Source organism: Ciconia boyciana, chromosome 3, assembly GCF_034638445.1.
Source record: "Ciconia boyciana chromosome 3, ASM3463844v1, whole genome shotgun sequence".
In the NCBI taxonomy this organism is placed as follows: Eukaryota; Metazoa; Chordata; class Aves; order Ciconiiformes; family Ciconiidae; genus Ciconia; species Ciconia boyciana.
The window spans coordinates 682425-701452 of record NC_132936.1 but is presented as its reverse complement, the minus strand read 5'-3'; the positions used below and the strand labels follow the sequence as shown (position 1 = coordinate 701452).

The 19028-nt window shown below is 46.2% G+C and overlaps 1 protein-coding gene across 17 annotated transcripts in view; it reads left to right on the top strand.

The window, feature by feature from the left end:
* The window catches only part of DTNB (dystrobrevin beta), a 226569-nt gene that overhangs the window by 150040 nt on the left and 57501 nt on the right, over positions 1-19028 (top strand). For 14 of the 17 annotated variants that reach the window (XM_072858125.1, XM_072858126.1, XM_072858124.1 and 11 more), the window contains 4 exons: positions 3115-3200; positions 5591-5704; positions 9820-9916; positions 16735-16755. In XM_072858125.1, the coding sequence (XP_072714226.1) occupies positions 3115-3200; positions 5591-5704; positions 9820-9916; positions 16735-16755 (318 nt within the window). The remainder of the gene's footprint in view (positions 1-3114; positions 3201-5590; positions 5705-9819; positions 9917-16734; positions 16756-19028) is intronic. The other 3 variants (XM_072858110.1, XM_072858122.1, XM_072858118.1) reach the window with 1 other exon arrangement.

Below are 19028 nucleotides of genomic sequence, written 5' to 3'. Positions count from 1 at the left end.
TGTAAGTGCTCAAACACTGGAACAGGTCACCCCAGCAGCTTGTGGAGGCTTCATTCTTGGAGGTATTCAAAACTCAGCTGCACAATGTCCTGAGCAACCCGCTGTAGTTGACACTGCTTTGAGCAGGGGTTTTGGGTTAGACCATCTCAAAAGGTCCATTCCAACCCCGACGACTCTGTGATTCTGAGTTACAATAAAAAATTAAATGGGGTCTTGGAAGCAACAGAACAAATAAGAGAACACTGAATTGTCATACAAAATAGCCACTGTACAGTTTCCGAAAGACCTCTTGACTAGCGATGTTTGAAAGCAGCGTGAGGGATGTGTCTCCGCTAAGTTCTCTGCAGTGTTGTCTTTGCTCCTGAGGACTCGAGTACTTGAGGTCATGAGGGTGATTTCAGACTTTGGACAGGATTTCTGAAGAAAGGGATTAAGGACAAGATTGTGTTTTTGTAGACACAGTCCTACTTTGCAGCAGAAGAAAGGTTCATGTGCTTTGGATGGAGTCCCGAGAGCCCCAGAGCCTCAGGAAGCTCCTGAGGCTGCGGGTGAAACGCGTCACCTGCACTTGTCCTCGTCGCTGATTGTGCCAGGATGCAGGGAGAGGCCATGGGACCTCGGCTTTGTGGCGCACTGTTTCGGGGGAGCCAGTAGGTCGTATCAGTGTTATCGACAGCAAGACTGCTCAGGTCACCCCAAGATGGAAAGAGTGGTGGCAGTGCTGCTGCCTACACTGTGCACCTACCCCGAACGTCGAGATGAGATGAGATGAGATGAGATGAGATGAGGTGAGGTGAGGTGAGGTGAGGTGAGGTGAGGTGAGGTGAGGTGAGGTGAGGTGAGAGCTGGGGTTTTGCCCCAGCTGTATCGGCAGGTCCATCCCAGCTCCTCGTCCACACCAGCCGTGTTCCTCGGTGCGAGAGCAGAGCCCACCCTGCGCCGTCAGCTCCTCCCGGCTGCCTGGGGGAAGAGGGGGGTTTCTGACCCTGCTGCAACGCACTGTGTTTCTGCACTTCAGTTTCTGGGTTGATTTATTTTTATTTTTCACACTGTTCATTTTAACTGCCAAGATGTTTTGTTTCTTCTTGCCTGGGACCTGCCTTACCAAGCAGTTTTTACACAGGCAATTTCCACATCATTAGGACACCCCTGATGTGTCCGTCAGATCACCCAGGAGGACACAGAAGACCACCTTGCAGGCATGTCTTTCAAACAAAGCTCATTTACCATGTGCAAGCCCACCCACCATGTGCGTTTTGCCCAAAGAAGAGAAGTGCTATCTGCAATTCAAGACTAAATCCAGTCAGGGTTGGCTCTAGATACCCACAAAATAAAGCTGAAAGCCTAGCAGTGTCTGTCCCCTTCATCCTGGATCTGTCACTCTCCACCCTGCCTCCAGGAGCACTGATGGATACCAACCTCTTCCATCCAACTGCTGTTTTTCTACCCAAATAGTTTCCAAAAATGGTTGTGAAAGTGACTTCTCAAACCAGGATCCCAATCTGAGGCCCTTCTGAAGGTGTTGTAGTAAAAATCTGTGCAATCTTGAGATCAGATGAAAACAGAAAGGCAAAAGCAGAGCACAGAAGTACTCTGCTGTGTCAGAAGACGCCCCGTTTCTCAAGTGCACGGTGAGAGACAGAGGCTCCATGGCCTTAATCATCTGCGCTACCAATATGAACACAGCCTCTCTGCACGGGGCCCAAAGACCACCAGAATAAGGAAATCTAATGTGGGGACTGGAGCATCTCTGCTGTGAGGAAAGGCTGAGGGAGCTGGGACTGCTCAGCCTGGGGCAGAGCAGGCTCAGGGGGCTGAATCCATGTCTACAAATACCTACAGGGAGGGTGCCAAGAGGACAGAGCCAGGGTCTTCCCCGTGGTGCCAGTGCCAGGACCAGAGGCCATGGGCACGAACTGGACCCCAGGAAGTTCCCTCTGAACATCAGGAAACACCTCTCAGTGTGAGGGTGACCGAGCACTGGCACAGGTTGCCCAGGGAGGCTGTGGAGTCTCCCACCGTGGGGATACTCAGAAGCTGTCTGGACACGGCCCTGGGCAGCCAGCTCTGGGTGGCCCTGCTTGAGCAGATGAGCTCCAGAGGTCCCTTCCAACCTCAGCCGTTCTGTGATTCTGTAACGTCCTGGTGTTAGAAGCAGACCCCACATACCATCTCATTCCTCAGGCGTTTCTTAGCCAGGGAGACCTGTCCATGATAAAAGATGTCTCCCCAGCTCTGAGTGGACAACTTCTTGTGTCTGATGGCCAGACAACTCAGATGGTCTGAGTTGTGCTAGACCTCCTAGGCAGCACCTTAGGATTCCACTGGAAAAATGCACTGAACCAGTACAAGACCCTGCAATTTTTCTCTCTCTCTCTCCTCGGTCCGTATAACCGGCTTCTTCACCACCCAGCCCAGCTCCCAACAGGTTCTGCCAGAAACTACAGATTCTTGTTTAATTGCCCAGTCCTTTTCTCGGTAGTGGTGATGGCTCCTGGTGAAAAGTGTGCAAACACAAGGATCGCAAAGGTCAGGACTCACTGGGAAAATGCATTTATTCAGCAATCTCCCTTCAGTTGGTGCTTTTGAGGGGTTGAGAAGAATTAGATTTTCCAGAGGCCGTGACCATGCTTAAATTTAATGTCTGTGAACAATCCTGTTCATCAGCTATAAGTTACTCTAACTGTTCTTCACTAGCTGACATATGGGGAGGTCAGTGTTTCACTGGAAGACTTTATGATAAAAGCTATAGCTGCATCTCTTCCCAGGGAAGCCTGTCGGTGCTTTAGGAACAGATAGGTATGCTGTATTTTTTTCTGAAGGTCTTTTAAAAAAATGGCAAATAAAATTCTTCAGACGGATGGTGAGGACGGTGAGCCAGGTCACCCTTTCAGCAGGGGCCCACCCTGGGATCAGACCAAGCCCGCTGTAAAGCCACATCTCGATGTGCCCCCTAGTCCATCTCAGCACAGCTATTTTCATAGTTTTGCAGCCTGGGCTGTAAGTATCGTACCACGGCACTCAGGAAGTACAGGGCTGGATCCAAACCGTGTCATATGTGGTTCACAGGTAATGAATATTTTGTCTAATTTTTCTCTGTTCCTCCTCCGCCAGCCTCGCCCACCAACAGACCTGGGTTTCAGCTTTGATGCCAATAAACAACAAAGACAGCTGATAGCGGAGCTGGAAAACAAAAACAGGTAAAAAACAAGCTTTGATCAGTATTGTTTTAGGAACAACATTTGAGGAGAGAAGAGCCTTCAGTCCTTGTGCTTTGTTGTTTTTAACCTTTTGTGTTGTAGGAACCAGATTGTTTTCCTAGACCCTTTGTTGAAAGGTGTAGCTGCCTCATTAACAATTAGCTCAGCGGATGCAGCTGCAGTGCCCTTGTTCCCAGGGAGCAGGTTCATCTTCTTCGCTGATCTTCTTAAAATCATCTTACCTGATGCCGAGCGTCAGGAGCTGCATTGCTATTTTGTATTGCCATCTGCGAACCCAGCAAACTCCTCGCAGCAGGGTAAGCCATTCAGGTGGCAGCAGGAAAATAAATCAGCTGCGATGGAGTGGAGTGAGCAGGTTGAAAAGCTGGGGGGGTAAATTCGGCTTGAGAAGAATGAGCAGGTTTTTTCCTCTTGCTGGAAAACAAAAAAGTCTGAAGAAACTGGGAGTCCTGGAAGAAATAGGAGATGGGCTGTTGGAGATGGTTTCCTTCTTCTGGACATGAGCCAGCAATGTGCGCTCGCAGCCCAGAAAGCCAACCGTGTCCTGGGCTGCATCACCCGCAGCGTGGCCAGCAGGGCGAGGGAGGGGATTCTGCCCCTCGACTCCGCTCTGGTCAGACCCCCCCTGCAGTGCTGCGTCCAGCTCTGGGGTCCTCAGCACAGGAAAGACATGGACCTGCTGGAGCGGGTCCAGAGGAGGCCATGAAGGTGATCAGAGGGATGGGGCACCTCCGCTATGAGGACAGGCTGAGAGAGCTGGGGTTGTTCAGCCTGGAGAAGAGAAGGCTCCAGGGAGACCTTACAGCAGCCTGCCAGTACCTGAAGGGGGCTCGTAAGAAAGATGGGGACAGACTTTTTAGCAGGGCCTGAAGCGACAGGACAAGGGGTGATGGTTTTAAACTAAAAGAGGGGAGATCCAGACTAGATCTAAGGAAGAAATGTTTTATGCTGAGGGTGGTGAGGCACTGGCCCAGGTTGCCCAGAGAGGTGGTCGATGCCCCATCCCTGGAAACATTCCAGGTCAGGTTGGCCGGGGCTCTGAGCAACCTGCTCTGGTTGAAGATGTCCCTGCTCGTGGCAGGGGGTTGGACTGGATGGCCTTTGAAGGTCCCTTCCCACCCAAACCGTTCTGTGACTCTATGATTCTTCTAGCTCCAGAGGGACTGTTAAGAAGAGGTCGCTCTGTTTTTATCATAATATTGTATTTGCACTTACCTGCTTCTTCAGCACCCACAGTTTGAGTTCATGTTTCTCTGGCTAAGAGAAACTAAGAGGGTGCAGCTCTAAAAAGCAAGCTGTTGAGCAGTTGCAAACCCCATGTGCCGCCCAGCCCAGGCAGCCCGCAGGTTGCCTACGGAGCCCCTCCGGGTGCCCGGTGACATGCTGGCCTCGTAGCCATGCTCGCGTCTCTGTGTGTTCCAGCTGTACCTCAGCTGGCATGCGTGAGCTTGCTGCCTGCACAGCCCCTTGCCAAGGCACCCTCAGCACACCAGGTGAAAATACTTCTGAAGGTTAGTTTGGAGGAGAACCGGTTCCTGGAGAGCACGGGAACAGCCCAATCCTTGCACCATGCGAGCATCATAGCTTCACTACGCTACCAAGAGACCTTGCAGGTATTTGAAATTATTTGTGGAGATCACAGATAAGGGAGATCTCAATCAGTGCTGGTATGAAACCTCGCAAGAAGAGCAGCTCAGCAGTTTTAGAAAAGAGCAGGGGGGAGATTAGAGATTATAATCTTCACTCTCAGAAGGATTTCATTTCCATTTCAATAAGTGAGTCCTTGGCCGTCAGTGCTACCTTCCCTCACCTCTGGCTACGCAGAACACAGCGGCCTTAATTGGGCTGCTGCCTGATCGCCTTCCCTTCGTGAGCCCTCCCGAGTTTGTCCCCATTACTTTGAGCTGTTGTGTTCCTTATTCCTGCGGACCTGCCAGGAGCCCTGGGAAAGGTGAGTGGGACGCTAACTGGTGCCAGCACGGCTGCGGATGCTGGCAGTGCCGCTTCAGAGCCCTTCCTACAGCAAGTGCAATGCAGATTATGCTGAACATGGAACTTTTTTCCTCCTAAAACAGTCCTTTAGCCCACTCCGCATGAAAGGTTTTGGAGAGACATTGCCAGTGTATGGCACATAAGTGATTTCATGCTTCTTATTAAGTGATAAATTTTCTGTGTGTATTACAGCAATTCGTAGGACTGCGCTAGCTTACCTGTCTTGGGTTTGTGTCTGTGCCAGTCATAGGTGAACAAAATTGCCGTACTTAGGCGGGGACTGACAGAAAGAGTGCTTGAAGGGCTCTAACAGTATTTAAGAGCGGTGCAGAGGCTGCCCTTTTTCCTCTTTAATCTTCCCTCTGTCATTTCTCTAGAGAGATACTCCAGGAAATCCAGCGTCTCAGGCTGGAACATGAACAAGCCTCTCAACCCACCCCGGAGAAAGCCCAGCAGAACCCGACTTTATTGGCTGAACTCCGGCTTCTACGGTAAAATAAATACCTAAAGCTCGTGCGCGTTCGGTACCTGGGCCAGTCAGCCCCTGGGCTCTGCTCCGTGGCCCAGAGCACTGGCTGTTCGTGGGGCAAGGGCACTATCAGCATCTCTTCAGTGACCTTAAAGGCTTATTTTAACCTGCTGAATTCTGAAGAGTGACAGCATATTGCAACTTGCCTTTTCTTTTAAGTGGATTTAGAAGGAAATAAAAATGTCTCTTAAAATGAATTCTATGTGTGTAGTTCAGAAAACTGTAAAGAAGAAACTGATAGGAAAAACTAGCAGAAACAGCATTAACTGCTTATTATTTATTGTCCAAGAGTGGAGTTGAAGATAAATGTCAGTTGTTTGATTAGTCAGTGAAACTCCGAAAGTTCATACCTACAGATAGTCAGACATACATCCAAAGTTGGAGACCAATCTTCAAAGCCTCTTTGATTAAGTTTGCATTTTGAAGTGAGAGGGAAAAATTGTCAGTATTTATAGAATAAAGTATTTCATAGTTTGGGTGGTCACGAGGGCTTTCTTTTATTTCATCTTCTGTTACTAGTTAATTCAGAGCTCAACCTTCAAAAATGCCATCTGTAATCTAAAGTGGGTTCTAAAATTTAAGCTCTTGGCAGCAGCAGCTCTCTGCAAACTGCGTTGTATTTCATTTGTGGGGTAAACTTTTCCTGCCCACTTCGGAAATGGCACGGTGGTTGTGTTCCCAGGGACGTTTAAAGGTTTTCCATAAAGTGCAGTGCTCTTGGGATGGAGCTACAGCAACTGCAGGCAGCGTCTGCAAGGTGTAATCCAGCCCCATCTTGCAAAATCTGAGGCTTTCAACTTCGTTCATTACTTTTTCATACAGAGTTTGCTACATTATAGTACATTTTGGTGTATCTCTAATGTTTTTCAGTCTATTACCTGATGATAATAGCTCACAGATTTTCTAGCTTTGTTTTACATAGCTATGTATATTTTTTTAAAATGTTTTAAAAACTGGAGAGGATGCAGAAGATACCCACAAATGATATGCAAGAGGTGGAGAAAAAAGGGATTGCGGAGCAACTTGATGTGCCGTCTGACCCAGCAGAGAAAGATACAAGAACCAAGAGCTTAAACCGGAGACCAGCCACATTCAGACCACAAATAAAGCACGTGCTTTTTAAAGCGAGGCAATAATCGCAAGAGCAGTGATAGGGTTTTCAGTCCCTAGATGTCTTTCCTGAAGATGTTTCTCCAAAAATACAGGTTATTGGGGACAAAACACAGCTAACCAGGAGGAGTTAGACGACCTGTATTTTGCTAAAACAAAAAAAGCTGAATGATCATTGTAGCCGTTTCTGGCCTTCCAATATGTAAACACCACTGGCAAATAGAAGAGTTACGAAAGAAAAAAAAGGTTGAATTAAGCACGTAAAGCCTGTCAAGGCATCATGATTGTCCAGTCTGGCCTTCTGTGTAATGCAGGCTGGGAAATTTCTCCCTGCAGCACTCCTTTGTGACTGGGCTACAGCATCCGTGTAAGACAGGCACTCAAGCTTTGATTTTAGAGACAGAAAGAATGCCACCTCCCCCGATACTGATAGTGAGATCGTCAGCTAATTTCCGTGCCTTGTCTGTGCTCAGTGACTAAAAGCGTGCACGTTATTTCTAACCTTCATACGCCTCGTGCCATTTTCCAAACCTTGTCTTTCCCCGTGCTTTTGTCGACTGGGCTGAAAAGGTCTTTTTCCGAATTCCTCTTTGTGTGTGAGTATTTAGAGATTTTGATTCCCTCCCCTCTTAACCTCATCTTGCATAAATAGCTTGAACTTCTTCAGTTTCTCCATAAAGCAGGTTTGCCAAATCTCCAGCTATCCCTTTAGCTTGCTGTCAGGTTCTCTCTAAGTCCTCTGCATCTCTGCTGTATGTGGGCTGGAGTACACTGGCTGCAGTAGCTCACGCGTAGTCTCACTGGCGCTATAGATAGAACTAGCGTTAGCTTTCTTACCACCAAGCATCACTCTCATTAATAAATTCAAAGCGCACGTTAATTCTCTTGACTGCATAGCGTCACCCGGGAAGTTCACAATTAGCAGGTTATCTGTGATGTGAAAGTCACAGCTAAGGAAGAGGCATTCCCCAAGCTGGCGTGAGCAGTGTGTGGTGACCTTGCCTTTGAATATCTGTAAGCGCATGTTACCAAATGATCTCGATGCTGTGTAGCATTTAGGCTGTGAAAGCGCAAGAAAGAGAATCCATGGAAAATCAACGTGTCCCAGGTTTAAAAATCTGCAGGCAGCGCCGCCCGTAGAGATGAGTCAGCTCTGCCACGCTGCTGGCGAACGTACCCTTGGAAGAAGCACGGCTGGATCCGTCTCCTTACGGATCCCTGCCTCCTAATGCAGATGTGCTCGGCCGCTTCTGCTTGCAAGTCCACAGGACGCTGGTTCGTACACAGGTGCCACGGACCCGTTTGCCCCAGGCGTACGCCTCGAACTGCGTCGCTCCATTTGTCCCTAGAGGCTGCCCTGTCTTTTTTTTTTTAACATTTAACAGCCTTTGTCACTGACAAACAGTACCTCCTCTTTCTTCACTGGAGGTCATTGAAAAAGAAATGGAGTAACGTCAGCCAAAACCAGACGTACGCATTGATGTTGATTCTTCACTAGAAACAACATTTGGAGAGCTATACTTATTTAATGTGTGGATTTTTACATTATTTGTAGTTGTTAACCAGAATGTTATGTTAAATAACTATAGAATAAAAGCTACAGACTTTGAACTGACCTAGAGAGAGCAAAAGGACCGTATAGACAGATAAAGCTGTGTCTGTGGCGGTTTTTTAACACATTCTAGGTGACCAGCCATGTGTAATCTTCTCTTTGTTGCCTTATCTTTGTGATATGGTTCAGCATTTAATAACCGCATTCTTCAAAATACAAAAAGGTGTTGAAAGAAATACCCGGGATAGGTAATACTTCACAGTCTTCTGTCCTTTTAAGAACCAGTATAGAAACAAGTTAATTCTGTTACGTTGTCTTAGCAGTTCTCTGGTTGGGGTGTATGCCTGTGGAATGCCATTTTCGAGGTCGCCGTGATGAAAGCAAGCCCTACTCCACAGCTTTATTCAGTCTGAGTACATGGCCTGTTTCTTCTCCAGATTCTGATGTCCCATTGGTGTTTCTAAAACTAGTTGGTTATTAAAATTCCCAGAATGATTTATCCGTAGTATGTCACGTGAGAACACAGATATAATCTAAGACATTTAAAAATTCAGTCTATAATATGTGGTGCCTTTAGCTTTGGATTAAGACGTTACGATGTCCACAAAAATAACTGTAGATGAATAAATAAGCCTTTCTAATCTGTTTTTTTCTTATAGTTATTTATCGTTACCTGTGATTGGGATTTGTGGGGCCCAGCATTTCTTAAATCATATAGGATACTGAACTTCTGACGTGTTGAAGTTTGTCTTTGAATTTCTCCCTATCTTAGTTGCTTCTTTGTTTTTTTAAATCTAAAATAAAACCAAACAGTCATATTTCCTTGAATATCTCACAGGTAGGCATCTGTAGAAATACAGTGGGTTTCCGATGCCAAGGAAGGGGAAGGCCACTTATCTCCTTCTCTTGTTACTTGGGTTCTGGTACAGCAAATACGTCAAAGATTATACGTCACGGTGGTGGACAGAAATAGCTCTGCCGAGTCGCCATCCGGCCAGGTGACAGCTCTTCCTTTCCAGACGCCTGCAGCCTTTTCTCCTCTTCTTTCTCTCTGTCTTTCCTCCCATAGTTCGTTCTCGCCTGTCTGAAAGCCCCGCAGGATGCCTGGGTCTGACATTAAGAGAGTTCTTAAAAGGAAGGAAAAGGCGGGCTTTTTTTCTCAAAATGCAGTGCTCTTGAAAAGGGCTTCCTACTACTGAGGGCCTGAGTGCAGGTTTCTGGGTTTTAAGTGAAAAGCCTGATTGTTATATATAGGCTTGGTGGTCACTGTGCTGTGCTTTGCTCTGTTTTTTTAAACTGGAAGCAGGGGGGAGTGATGAAAACCAAAGGCACGGTTATGTGGGTGAATTTCCTGAAGCAGTTTTGAAATACTCGAAGTTTATTTCCTGACTCTTTCTTTCATGTAACTCGAACAGGCAGAGAAAGGATGAACTGGAACAGAGGATGTCTGCACTTCAAGAAAGCAGAAGAGAACTGATGGTGCAGCTCGAAGGGCTGATGAAACTGCTCAAAGTAAGCCATCTCCTGTCAGAAATGCACTGCATCCCTCTCTTCCCCAGGTCTGGAATTCACTATTGCTGCTCTGAGATTCCTGCTTTGCTGTCGTACCGTTATAAATACTTCATGAGGAATAGAAGGAATTTGCAAAAAGTCATTTCCATGCTGGCTCTGTGTATTGGTGCAGATGGTTAACGGGTTTTCAGGTTCATATGCTGCTGCTTTGGTTCAAATATCAAGAACCCGTAAGATTTGGAAGGCTTTAAAGAACGATTAGATGTGGTAATCAACTGCATGCTGTTCTGGGTACCAATTCAGTTCTTCCAACTTTAACTGGAAGATAAACTGGAAACGGCCGTTGCTGCAACACAGAGCGCGGCTCCGCAGTGGCGTGGCGCGGTGTTTCACCAGGTAACCGCGCGCTAGCCCTGCAGTGTCTCGGGGGGTTGGCTTTAGAGGATGATGCTGTTGGCTCTGGTCTAGAATATATGTTCTCGTTTGGATTGCTGCTGAGGGGCCGTTATTATTTTTTATAGAGTCCTGCTAGAGTCGAGCTCATAGTTGATGGCTACAATCTGAAATACGATTATGCGTTTATTCTTCCCCTTCTTTAAATTGGACAAGAGCCTCTCTATAAAGCTAATGGCAAAACATTGTCCTTAGTCAAAGAGGTTTTGGTCTGGGAGAAGATGCAACAAAGATACTACAGGCGATGGAAGAAGTGGGAGAGAGACCACAGCAGTGACACTGACAGGAGCAGCACGGGGGTTTATGGATTAGCTATAGGCACATCTTGATAGTTCCAGAAAAATGTAGAGCTTGTCTGCACTTGGAAGTGATAATGAATTCACATCGTCTGTAAATCTGAAGTGCAGTCACTCTTCAGATTAGGCTTGCATCCTGGAATAGGAATGTATATGCAACAGGCTATGATCAAATACTCTTCAGAGGTGCCTGTTTTATTTAGTTTCCCTGTGCAGATGAGCACATAGCTCGTATTAATCTTTGGGAGGGAAGTAATTTTTTTAAGTCAGTGTTTCTGCACACTGTAATTTTTTTCCTGTTCAGCCTGTTAATGTCTGTCTGCTAAAAATTTGAAGACAATCACTTGCTAATTTCACCTGGATTTCTTCAGACCTTAAATCTTTGTAAGTTGAAGTGTGATATCTCTGAAAACAGGCATCCAAAACTGAATTACAGGTTTAAGAAAGTATAAAAAGGTGTTGCATCAGAAACAGTTTGATTCTTCGTAGTTCAGATGACCACAGTCTGAGCATTTTTCTTGCACACATTTGAGGAGCCTCTTTCTTTATAACAAAATCGGTTTGGACATCTGCTTTCACATGGTGACAAGCTCTGACGTGAGTTTTCTGTAGACCCTATTATTTTCAAAGCACTCGTAAACCTTCACAAATTAATTCTCCCAAACGCGACCTGATGTAGATGCTGTCCTCTCACTAGGGTGAACGGCTGTTCTGTCGGCTGGCCTGGCTTTCTGCTCTTCCACCTCGAAAGCCTTGAAGGCCAGGCGGACTGGACTACCTTTCTCAGATGCGCTGCTCCGGACCGGTACAACACGCGGGCTCCAGAGCAACCTGCAGAGCTTTGCCCACCCCCTGGGCAGGATGCAGGCAGGCGGGCGGGCAGCACCCCTGCCTTTTCTTACCTGCTTGGCCGTCATACTGTCACCTCCTCGCTGCCCAGACAGCGTGTTCCCTCTTGCCCGACTGGTTGGACACGTGAACGTGGCGTTGCGTGGGGCAGCAGAGGATATCGGTGTCAGTAACGCACCGATGAGGAGAGCACGGAGGGCACTGCAGGGTGCTGCAGAGGGAAGAGAGCACGAGCGCAAGCAGCCGGTGCTGCAATGGGGGAGACACGGGAGGGAGGAAAGAGGATTGCAGGAGAGGGAGGGGAACCATAACTGACTCACATGTGATAAACCAGTGTTGTTAGGACCCATTTGCTGAGTTGAATCATGCAGTTCAATTATGAGCTTGATAGAAACTTTAGTGACATCTTCTAGGCTGTGCTATACAGAAGGCTAGTTTAGAAGCTGGCTCTTACTACACTTCTCATTTACAAATCTAGTATCTTTTAATTAACTCCCCCAGTTCCCAAAATTGTTTAAAAACTGCAAGGGCAAATAGGACTGGACGTAAGGAGAAACTTCTTCCCCATGAGGATGCCCGAGCAGTGGAGCAGGCGCCCAGAGGGGTTGTGCTGTCTCCATCCTTGGAGGTTTTCAAGACCCAGCTGGACAGGGCTCTAAGCAGTCTGGTCTGAGATTAACTTGACCCTCTTCTGAGTCAGAGGCTGGACTTGAGACCACCTGAGGCCCCTTCCCACCTGAATTATCCTCTGAGCCTGTGACTATTGTAATTATTTGGTTCTACATGTTGCATAATACGGTTCTTTGCATTTCTCCTTCTTAGCTTTCTATGGAGCCTGGCAGCTTCTCTTTGATGAAAGCATCTTCCAGAAAGACATCTGTTCTTGAACTGAAGAAATCAAAAATGGAAAATTCACTGCCAATGCAAATTTGCTTGCACAGTTAAAAAATTTATGCCTCATTTTCAGTTTTAATGTATTTAGCTTCAGTTTACACCCATTGGCTTTGGTACGTGTGGTTCTCCCTCCATTAAATTAAGGAGTACTTTAGCACCCCTGGTTTTTTCCTACGCAGATACTTACTCATCTCAGTGAAGGCACTTCTCAGTCTTCTTTTTTGAATCAGTTAAACAGGTAGAGCTTTTCTGAGCTTCTGACAATACTGTACTTCAGTATTTTTTATGGTTGATTTCTTTGCCTTCTCCAGATTTTTGATATAATTTTTTAAATTGGGAAAAAACAAACTGTATGCTGAATTCTTCTCTGAATCTTAGCAACACCATGCAGAGAGTTACAGGAAGAGTTTCATTACTCTTCGTCACTATTTTCCTTTTTGTACCTTTCTTTCTGCACCAGTGAGTGCTTTTTGAAAACTGTCAGTTATCCAGATCTTACTCCGTGTAAAGTGCTTTATTTATTTTGTATAGTGCTAACTGGTTAATGACAATGTCTTACACGTTCGGCCTCTAAAGGAACTGCAGATATGAAAATATATTACATCTGTGCAGTTCCTTTAGAAGCCAAACTTGTAACACATTCAAAACACAAAATCAGATTTATTTGGCAAGGCCTCTTTTCCTTGAAGCTATAACGCTTCAGATATTACTTATTAGGTGAGTCCTGTATCAGCATTTCTGTTACTTTGAATAAATTAATGACAGGGTAATATGTTTATGCTTATTTAAGTTGTCTTACCTCCCTTTCTGAATATCAGTGCCACACAGCACATTCCAGCCAAGGTCTATTAAAAATTACCTTCACTGGACTGGATAACTCCTCATGTAATTATTTTAAGAATCCCAGCTGCAAGCTACGCAGGCCTGCTGGTCTAAAAATATGATTTCTAGTAGATACTTTTTAACACCTTTTCTCATTATTAGTGGAAAGTACTTCACTGTTTGCTGATAGAAACTACAAGGGGAAAGTACTGTTAGTCAAACACAGAACAGAAATACTAATTCCTCTTCCCATATTAAGAATTTTACCCTGACTATCAAGAAGCAGTATACACCACCTCAAGGCTTTGTTTTGTTTCTGGTATTTGTGTTAATTTCAAAGTCTCCTTTTTGGTGGTTTTAGCCCTGCCAGACACCAATTTTTCCCACAAGGTTTTAGCTTCTCTCATCATTTGGTGCACTTCAAAAATTTTCATTTATAATTTACATCAGCTGTTAAGCTTTTATGGTTGTTTCCATTTTTGTATGCAGTATTTTTTACATTTTTAATGCTGCCTTCATTTCACCATTTAGAGCTGGATTCAGCTTACCTAACTTTGGTTATCTGAAAGTTTGGTACCTCAGCTCCCTCTGTCACAAAAGGAGAGGAGAGCCTCTGTCTGGAAGGACGTAGTCGTTCTCTGGAGCTTCCTCCATTTTTCCCGTGGCAAGCCATGCTGTGGGAGTTGGGCTCAGAGCAGAGAAAGGCCCTCGACCATTTTGGTTGCCACTGCAGAGGTGATCAAAACCCCGTGATTAGTGTCCTGCTCTGCTGTTTATTAGCCCACACAGCGACCTACCCACGCTGCTGCGGTTTAGAGTTAAGGTTGGTTTTTGCGTCGAGTGTCTTTCCACATCTTACTGCCGACGTGGCGACGCTCCTGTTAGGAGGTTTCCGTTACAGGCGTTTGTCGGTGATCTTCCCCAAAGGAGAAGTTCAGGCCGTCCAGCTCTTCACTAAGTGCTGTCATTGGTATCTTCTGCTGTGTCGCCCCATGCACTTGAGAGACCCCGGCCGTATCTGTCCGGGTGAGCTCGTTAGTGCCAGACAGCGTTCCTTGGACAGGCTCTCACCTACCTGCTCTGCTGTTGGTGCGGTCGCTGACGTGCCTTTGGATCAGAGCTACCAGCGCTTTCCCAAACCATCTCCAGCCACCACCCAGAGGTTATCAGGTGCCCGGACCCGTTCCCGGGGGGCAGTTTGGGTAAGGCCACCCCGATCAAGGTGGTAAGGGATTTTAACAGCATGGACGTGTGCAGATCATGCCAGAGAACAGACCCCTGCACAATTTCGTTTAATACTGTAGCCTCCGAGCCTGCAGGGCTGCTGCAGTGGCCACCGTAGGGCTCCCCTTGGCTGCTAATTGACGTCCTTCTGGCCACTCCAGCCAGTCGTTAGTTAAGCAGATCAAGCCCCTTGCATGCGAGGGACAGCCTGTCCGTCTGGGCTGAACGGTGGCCAGTGACCCGTCAGTACTGTCGTCAGCAACTTTCTTCAATATTTTTTATCTTCTTTTCCTCATCCAGGCCGTTGCCTTAGCTTTCCCTTTTTTCCTGAAGTCTTCTGTAATACGCCTGGTGCCGTTACCTGGCACTCTTCTAGTAAGTAGTCAGCAGTGATGATTGCCTGCCTTCTTGCAGGGCTTTTGCTTTCAGCTACACAGGTATTCAGCAGATATATCCCGTTTCACTTCTTCCATTGCCCCAATGGTAACTTCCTCACTAGCTGATTTGATGATTTATCTAATAACTGCTCGGTCCTTCTAGCAAAGCTCCACACCTCCTGAGATTTTTTTTCACATCTGTAGTTAATGCTAAAGCCTCATTTTTCAAACTAACAACTTTTTTTGTAGAGTGGCGATCATTTAAGATCTTTTCCCTGACCTGGCTTACCATCTGGTCCCGCGAGTCCCAGTGCCGGCAGGAGGAGCTGGGAACATGTGGGAGCACGGGGAGGGCGGCACTGGCCTCCGCAGCGGATGTTGGGCCGTGGCTCAGTGGAGCCATACCCTACATCTGCTACCTCAGTGCCGAAATACACACCTGAAAGAACACCAAGTCCTGGGAGACAAACCCGAAAGTATCTGCTCAGAAATGTGGAATTCTCTGCAGCCTCTCTGTAGTGCCCTCGGTGCAGTTAGGAAAACATCTTTTAGAACAGGGGTCAGTGAGAAGAAGCTGCTCTAAATTAAGGGACAGGTTCAGGTTGGTCCTACTCAAACGGGAAATAAATGAGGGAAGGTGGATAAATGACTTCATGGATTTCAAGGCCAGAAGGAGCTTTTATTCCATGAATTTTAATTCCATGACCTGAATTTCTGGGGAGACGTGCTTACCAGTGGTCCTGCTGCCCTCTGCACTGCCAGTCCATGCAAAGCCACCGTTGGAGGGAACGCACACTGTTACCCTGTAAAAAGCTGTAATTGCTATTTCTGCATGCATGAGAGTCATCAAAAACATGCTGCCAGCCTCTCTTTTGATGCACCGTGTTGCTACCCGCACCACAACTGCCTTGCTCCTCCACACAACCGAGCCCGCAGACAGAACAGCCCGCAGGACTCACCGTGGTCGTTATATATGCGAGGACAAAATCTATGAAAACATTTGAATCATGAAAGAAACTCTCGACTACGTGATATTTTGCACGTTCCCAGGAATGCTCGCATAGTTGAAGTCAGAATGTGACCCCACTGCCCCAGCAGGATCACGGTGTACGTTTCTCTGCTTCAAAAGAGGACAAATCCATCCATATTTCACCTTTTTTGGTCTTCCAAATTAGTAGTGATTCGTACTGACAAACGTTGCATTGCAACAAAGGAATTGTTTTCTCTGCATCTTTGTCCTTACTCCACATCTTTGGTGCTTTTCCCTCCCAGCTTCTCCCCTCCCCTTCCAGGGCCGGTTGCCCGCCGCTCGTCAGTTTGCCCTTTTGAATCCCATCTGCAGCGGCCCCCGCGGGCCCGGTGGTAACGGGCACTCTCTGACCAAAAAGGTGATATTTGCCTCTCAGGTTATGACAGTTTGGGTCTCTGTGCTGGCAGATTTGTGCACGCCGTGCAGCGGTTGCACCCTCCGGTTGGTATTTCCAGACGTTAGAGGATGGTAGTCTGATATTTCTTGCCTTGAGGACAGCTAGAGAGGCATTCCTGAGTCCGGGGTAGGAAGAGAAGCCAGTAAAGGTTCTGGTTCAGTAAAGGTTCAAAAGAAAAGATGTCCATTGGATATCCTATCCTATATCCAAGATATCCATACTGTGATATCCATCCCGTGTTCCGACTTCCGCCAACACTGAAGGCCATTTTAGACAACAAGAGCCTTTTGGGAATGGAACAAATGACACCTTTGCTTTCCCACTACTCTTAACGTCCTTGTTTCCTCTCATGTTTCTACAGTTTGCCATGTTCTGTTCTTCCATTGGGTCTGTTGTGTATTTTGTGTGTGTTTCCTTTTCATATGATAATTAATCTATCCTGTTTCTCTCTCCACTTTTTTTGCCAACCTTTATAGGAAGAAGAGCAAAAGCAGGCAGTAAGTTGACTTCACTTTGTAGGTGATCTAACTCTTTTTTCTTTCTGCATGCAGACAATTTTCTGTTAATTGGCTTGTATGCAAATAAACAATGGGAATGTGGGGTCCTTCTCACTTGTAAATTTGAAAGCAGCCTTCATCAGTTTCCAGTAGAGCATGTTTTTGTGTATGTCCTTACAGTTATTCCTCTCTCCCTTTCAAATTAAGTTTATTGCCATGGGTACACAACCGGTGGCTGTATTCATTAGGTTTTTATAGAATTGTGCATGACCATCCAGGGCTGAAAATGTGGATTCTCAGCTGGCTTCATAATTTATTTGGTTGGAGATTCTTTGGAGTATTTTACATGCTAAGAAAGCTTTCTTGTCTCTTCAGGAATCCTTTAATTTGCCTCCTTGCCACATGCAAGTCCATGCATGAAAACTAATTAATGACTTCATATTCTGGGCATGGATCCATATCATTCAGTCATCGTATAGCCTCCTTGAATTAGTCCCAGTATGCTCATTGTAAACAGGATGAGTAAACTAACAAGAGACAAGAATGCATTTGCTTTGTTACTGATTTTCATTTTCTCTGCCCACCTATTAAAATCTGAATCCTGTGTTAATTTCGGAATCCACTCCAGAGGGAGCCCTTTTGCTTTTCTCGGAAGTAGCCAGATGTTCAATGTCTTCTCTCCAGCAGAACAAATTTTCAGCATTTTCGAACGCGGTTTTCTTTATACACAAGGCTTTAATGAAGATTAATCCTGTGTTTCCCATTGTTGGGGTTTTTTTACATGTTGTTTATCAGATACCCAAATTGAATATTGGATACATGAATTGGAAATTCTGGTGACTTACTTTTTGTAAGGAAATATATGTTTCTGGGTAACTTCTATTGCTGAAAACGCTTCAGTGCTACATGTGCTGAAATTGGCTTTGGTGACTCCTGGATGGTCTTTTCTTAAAGCTCTGTCAGCAATTTAAAAAGAAGATGGTGGTAAGTGCTCATCTTCTGTTGGAGCCCAGTTCATCTTTGATGCTGCCAGTGAAGATTTATCCCTGGGTTTGCTAAGGCACCTTGCAGAAATTCCTTGGCATAGTGAAGGGACCAGACCGCAGCATGTGGCAGCGATCCTCAAGGAGTTTCCTGGAGGAAGGAAAACAACCGAGACACCACCGTCCCTGTCCTCCAACTTCTGACTGTGCAAGTGGAATCCTGTATCGTATATCATTCTCTTACCCGGCATTATTGCTAGGAATACTCATCTGCGTGGAAATGCGGCATTATATTAGCTCGTTTTTCCTGTGCTGTGATGTTCATCTTGATTATGGCTAAAGAAAAAGGGTAAATAGGAGATCACAGTAAGAATTTGCCCAATTTTACCTCCCTTCTTTCCCTGGAATACTATGTTAGTGGGAGGATAAGGGAACCAAAACTGACTGCTGAAATAATGTCAACACATTGTTTCACTGCCTGGTCCCATTCTGTTGGAATCAATGGTGAATGAGCCAAAAAGGATTTGAAACTCAAGAAGGCAGATTTTGACCAACCAAAGGACACATTACTGATCTGTAAGAATTGAAACTTTACATCCTTACATTTGCATGGACTGAAGTAGCTTGACGTTGCTCTCCTCTTAACTATAAGGGTGCAGCCTGAAAAAGCTGGAAGTCCCAGGAGACAATGCTCCACTTGGCTGAGAAACACAGTCCCAGAAATCACAGAACAGCTGAGGTGGGAAGGCAGCTCTGGAGATCGTCTAGTCCACCCCCCCTGCTCAAAGCAGCGTCAGCTAGAGCAGGCTGCTCAGGAACTTGTCCCAGCAGGTTTTGAGTATCTCCAAAGATGGAGACTCCACAACCTCAATGGGCAACTGGCTCTAGCGCTTCACCACCCTCTCCAGAACAAAGTTTTTTCTTTATTTTTAAACAGAATTTCCTATATTTCCATTTGTCCCTATGTTTCCATTCCATTGCCTCTGATCCTTTCAGTGGGTACCACAGAGAAGGGTCTGGCTCTGTTTCTTTGCTCTCTTCCAGCAGGGCTTTGTATGCATTGATAAGATCCCCCTGAGCTCCCTCTCCTTGAACCTAAACAGTCCCAGGTCCTTCAGCCTCTCCTCATAGGGCGGATACACTGGTTCCTTAATCATCTTTTTGGCTCTTCCTTGGACTTGCTTCAGTCTTGCTCCAAATCTTTCTTGTACTGGGTTGTCCAGAACCGGACCCAACACTCCAGATGCAGCCTCACCAGTTCTGAGTTGAGGGGAAGGATCACCTCCCTCG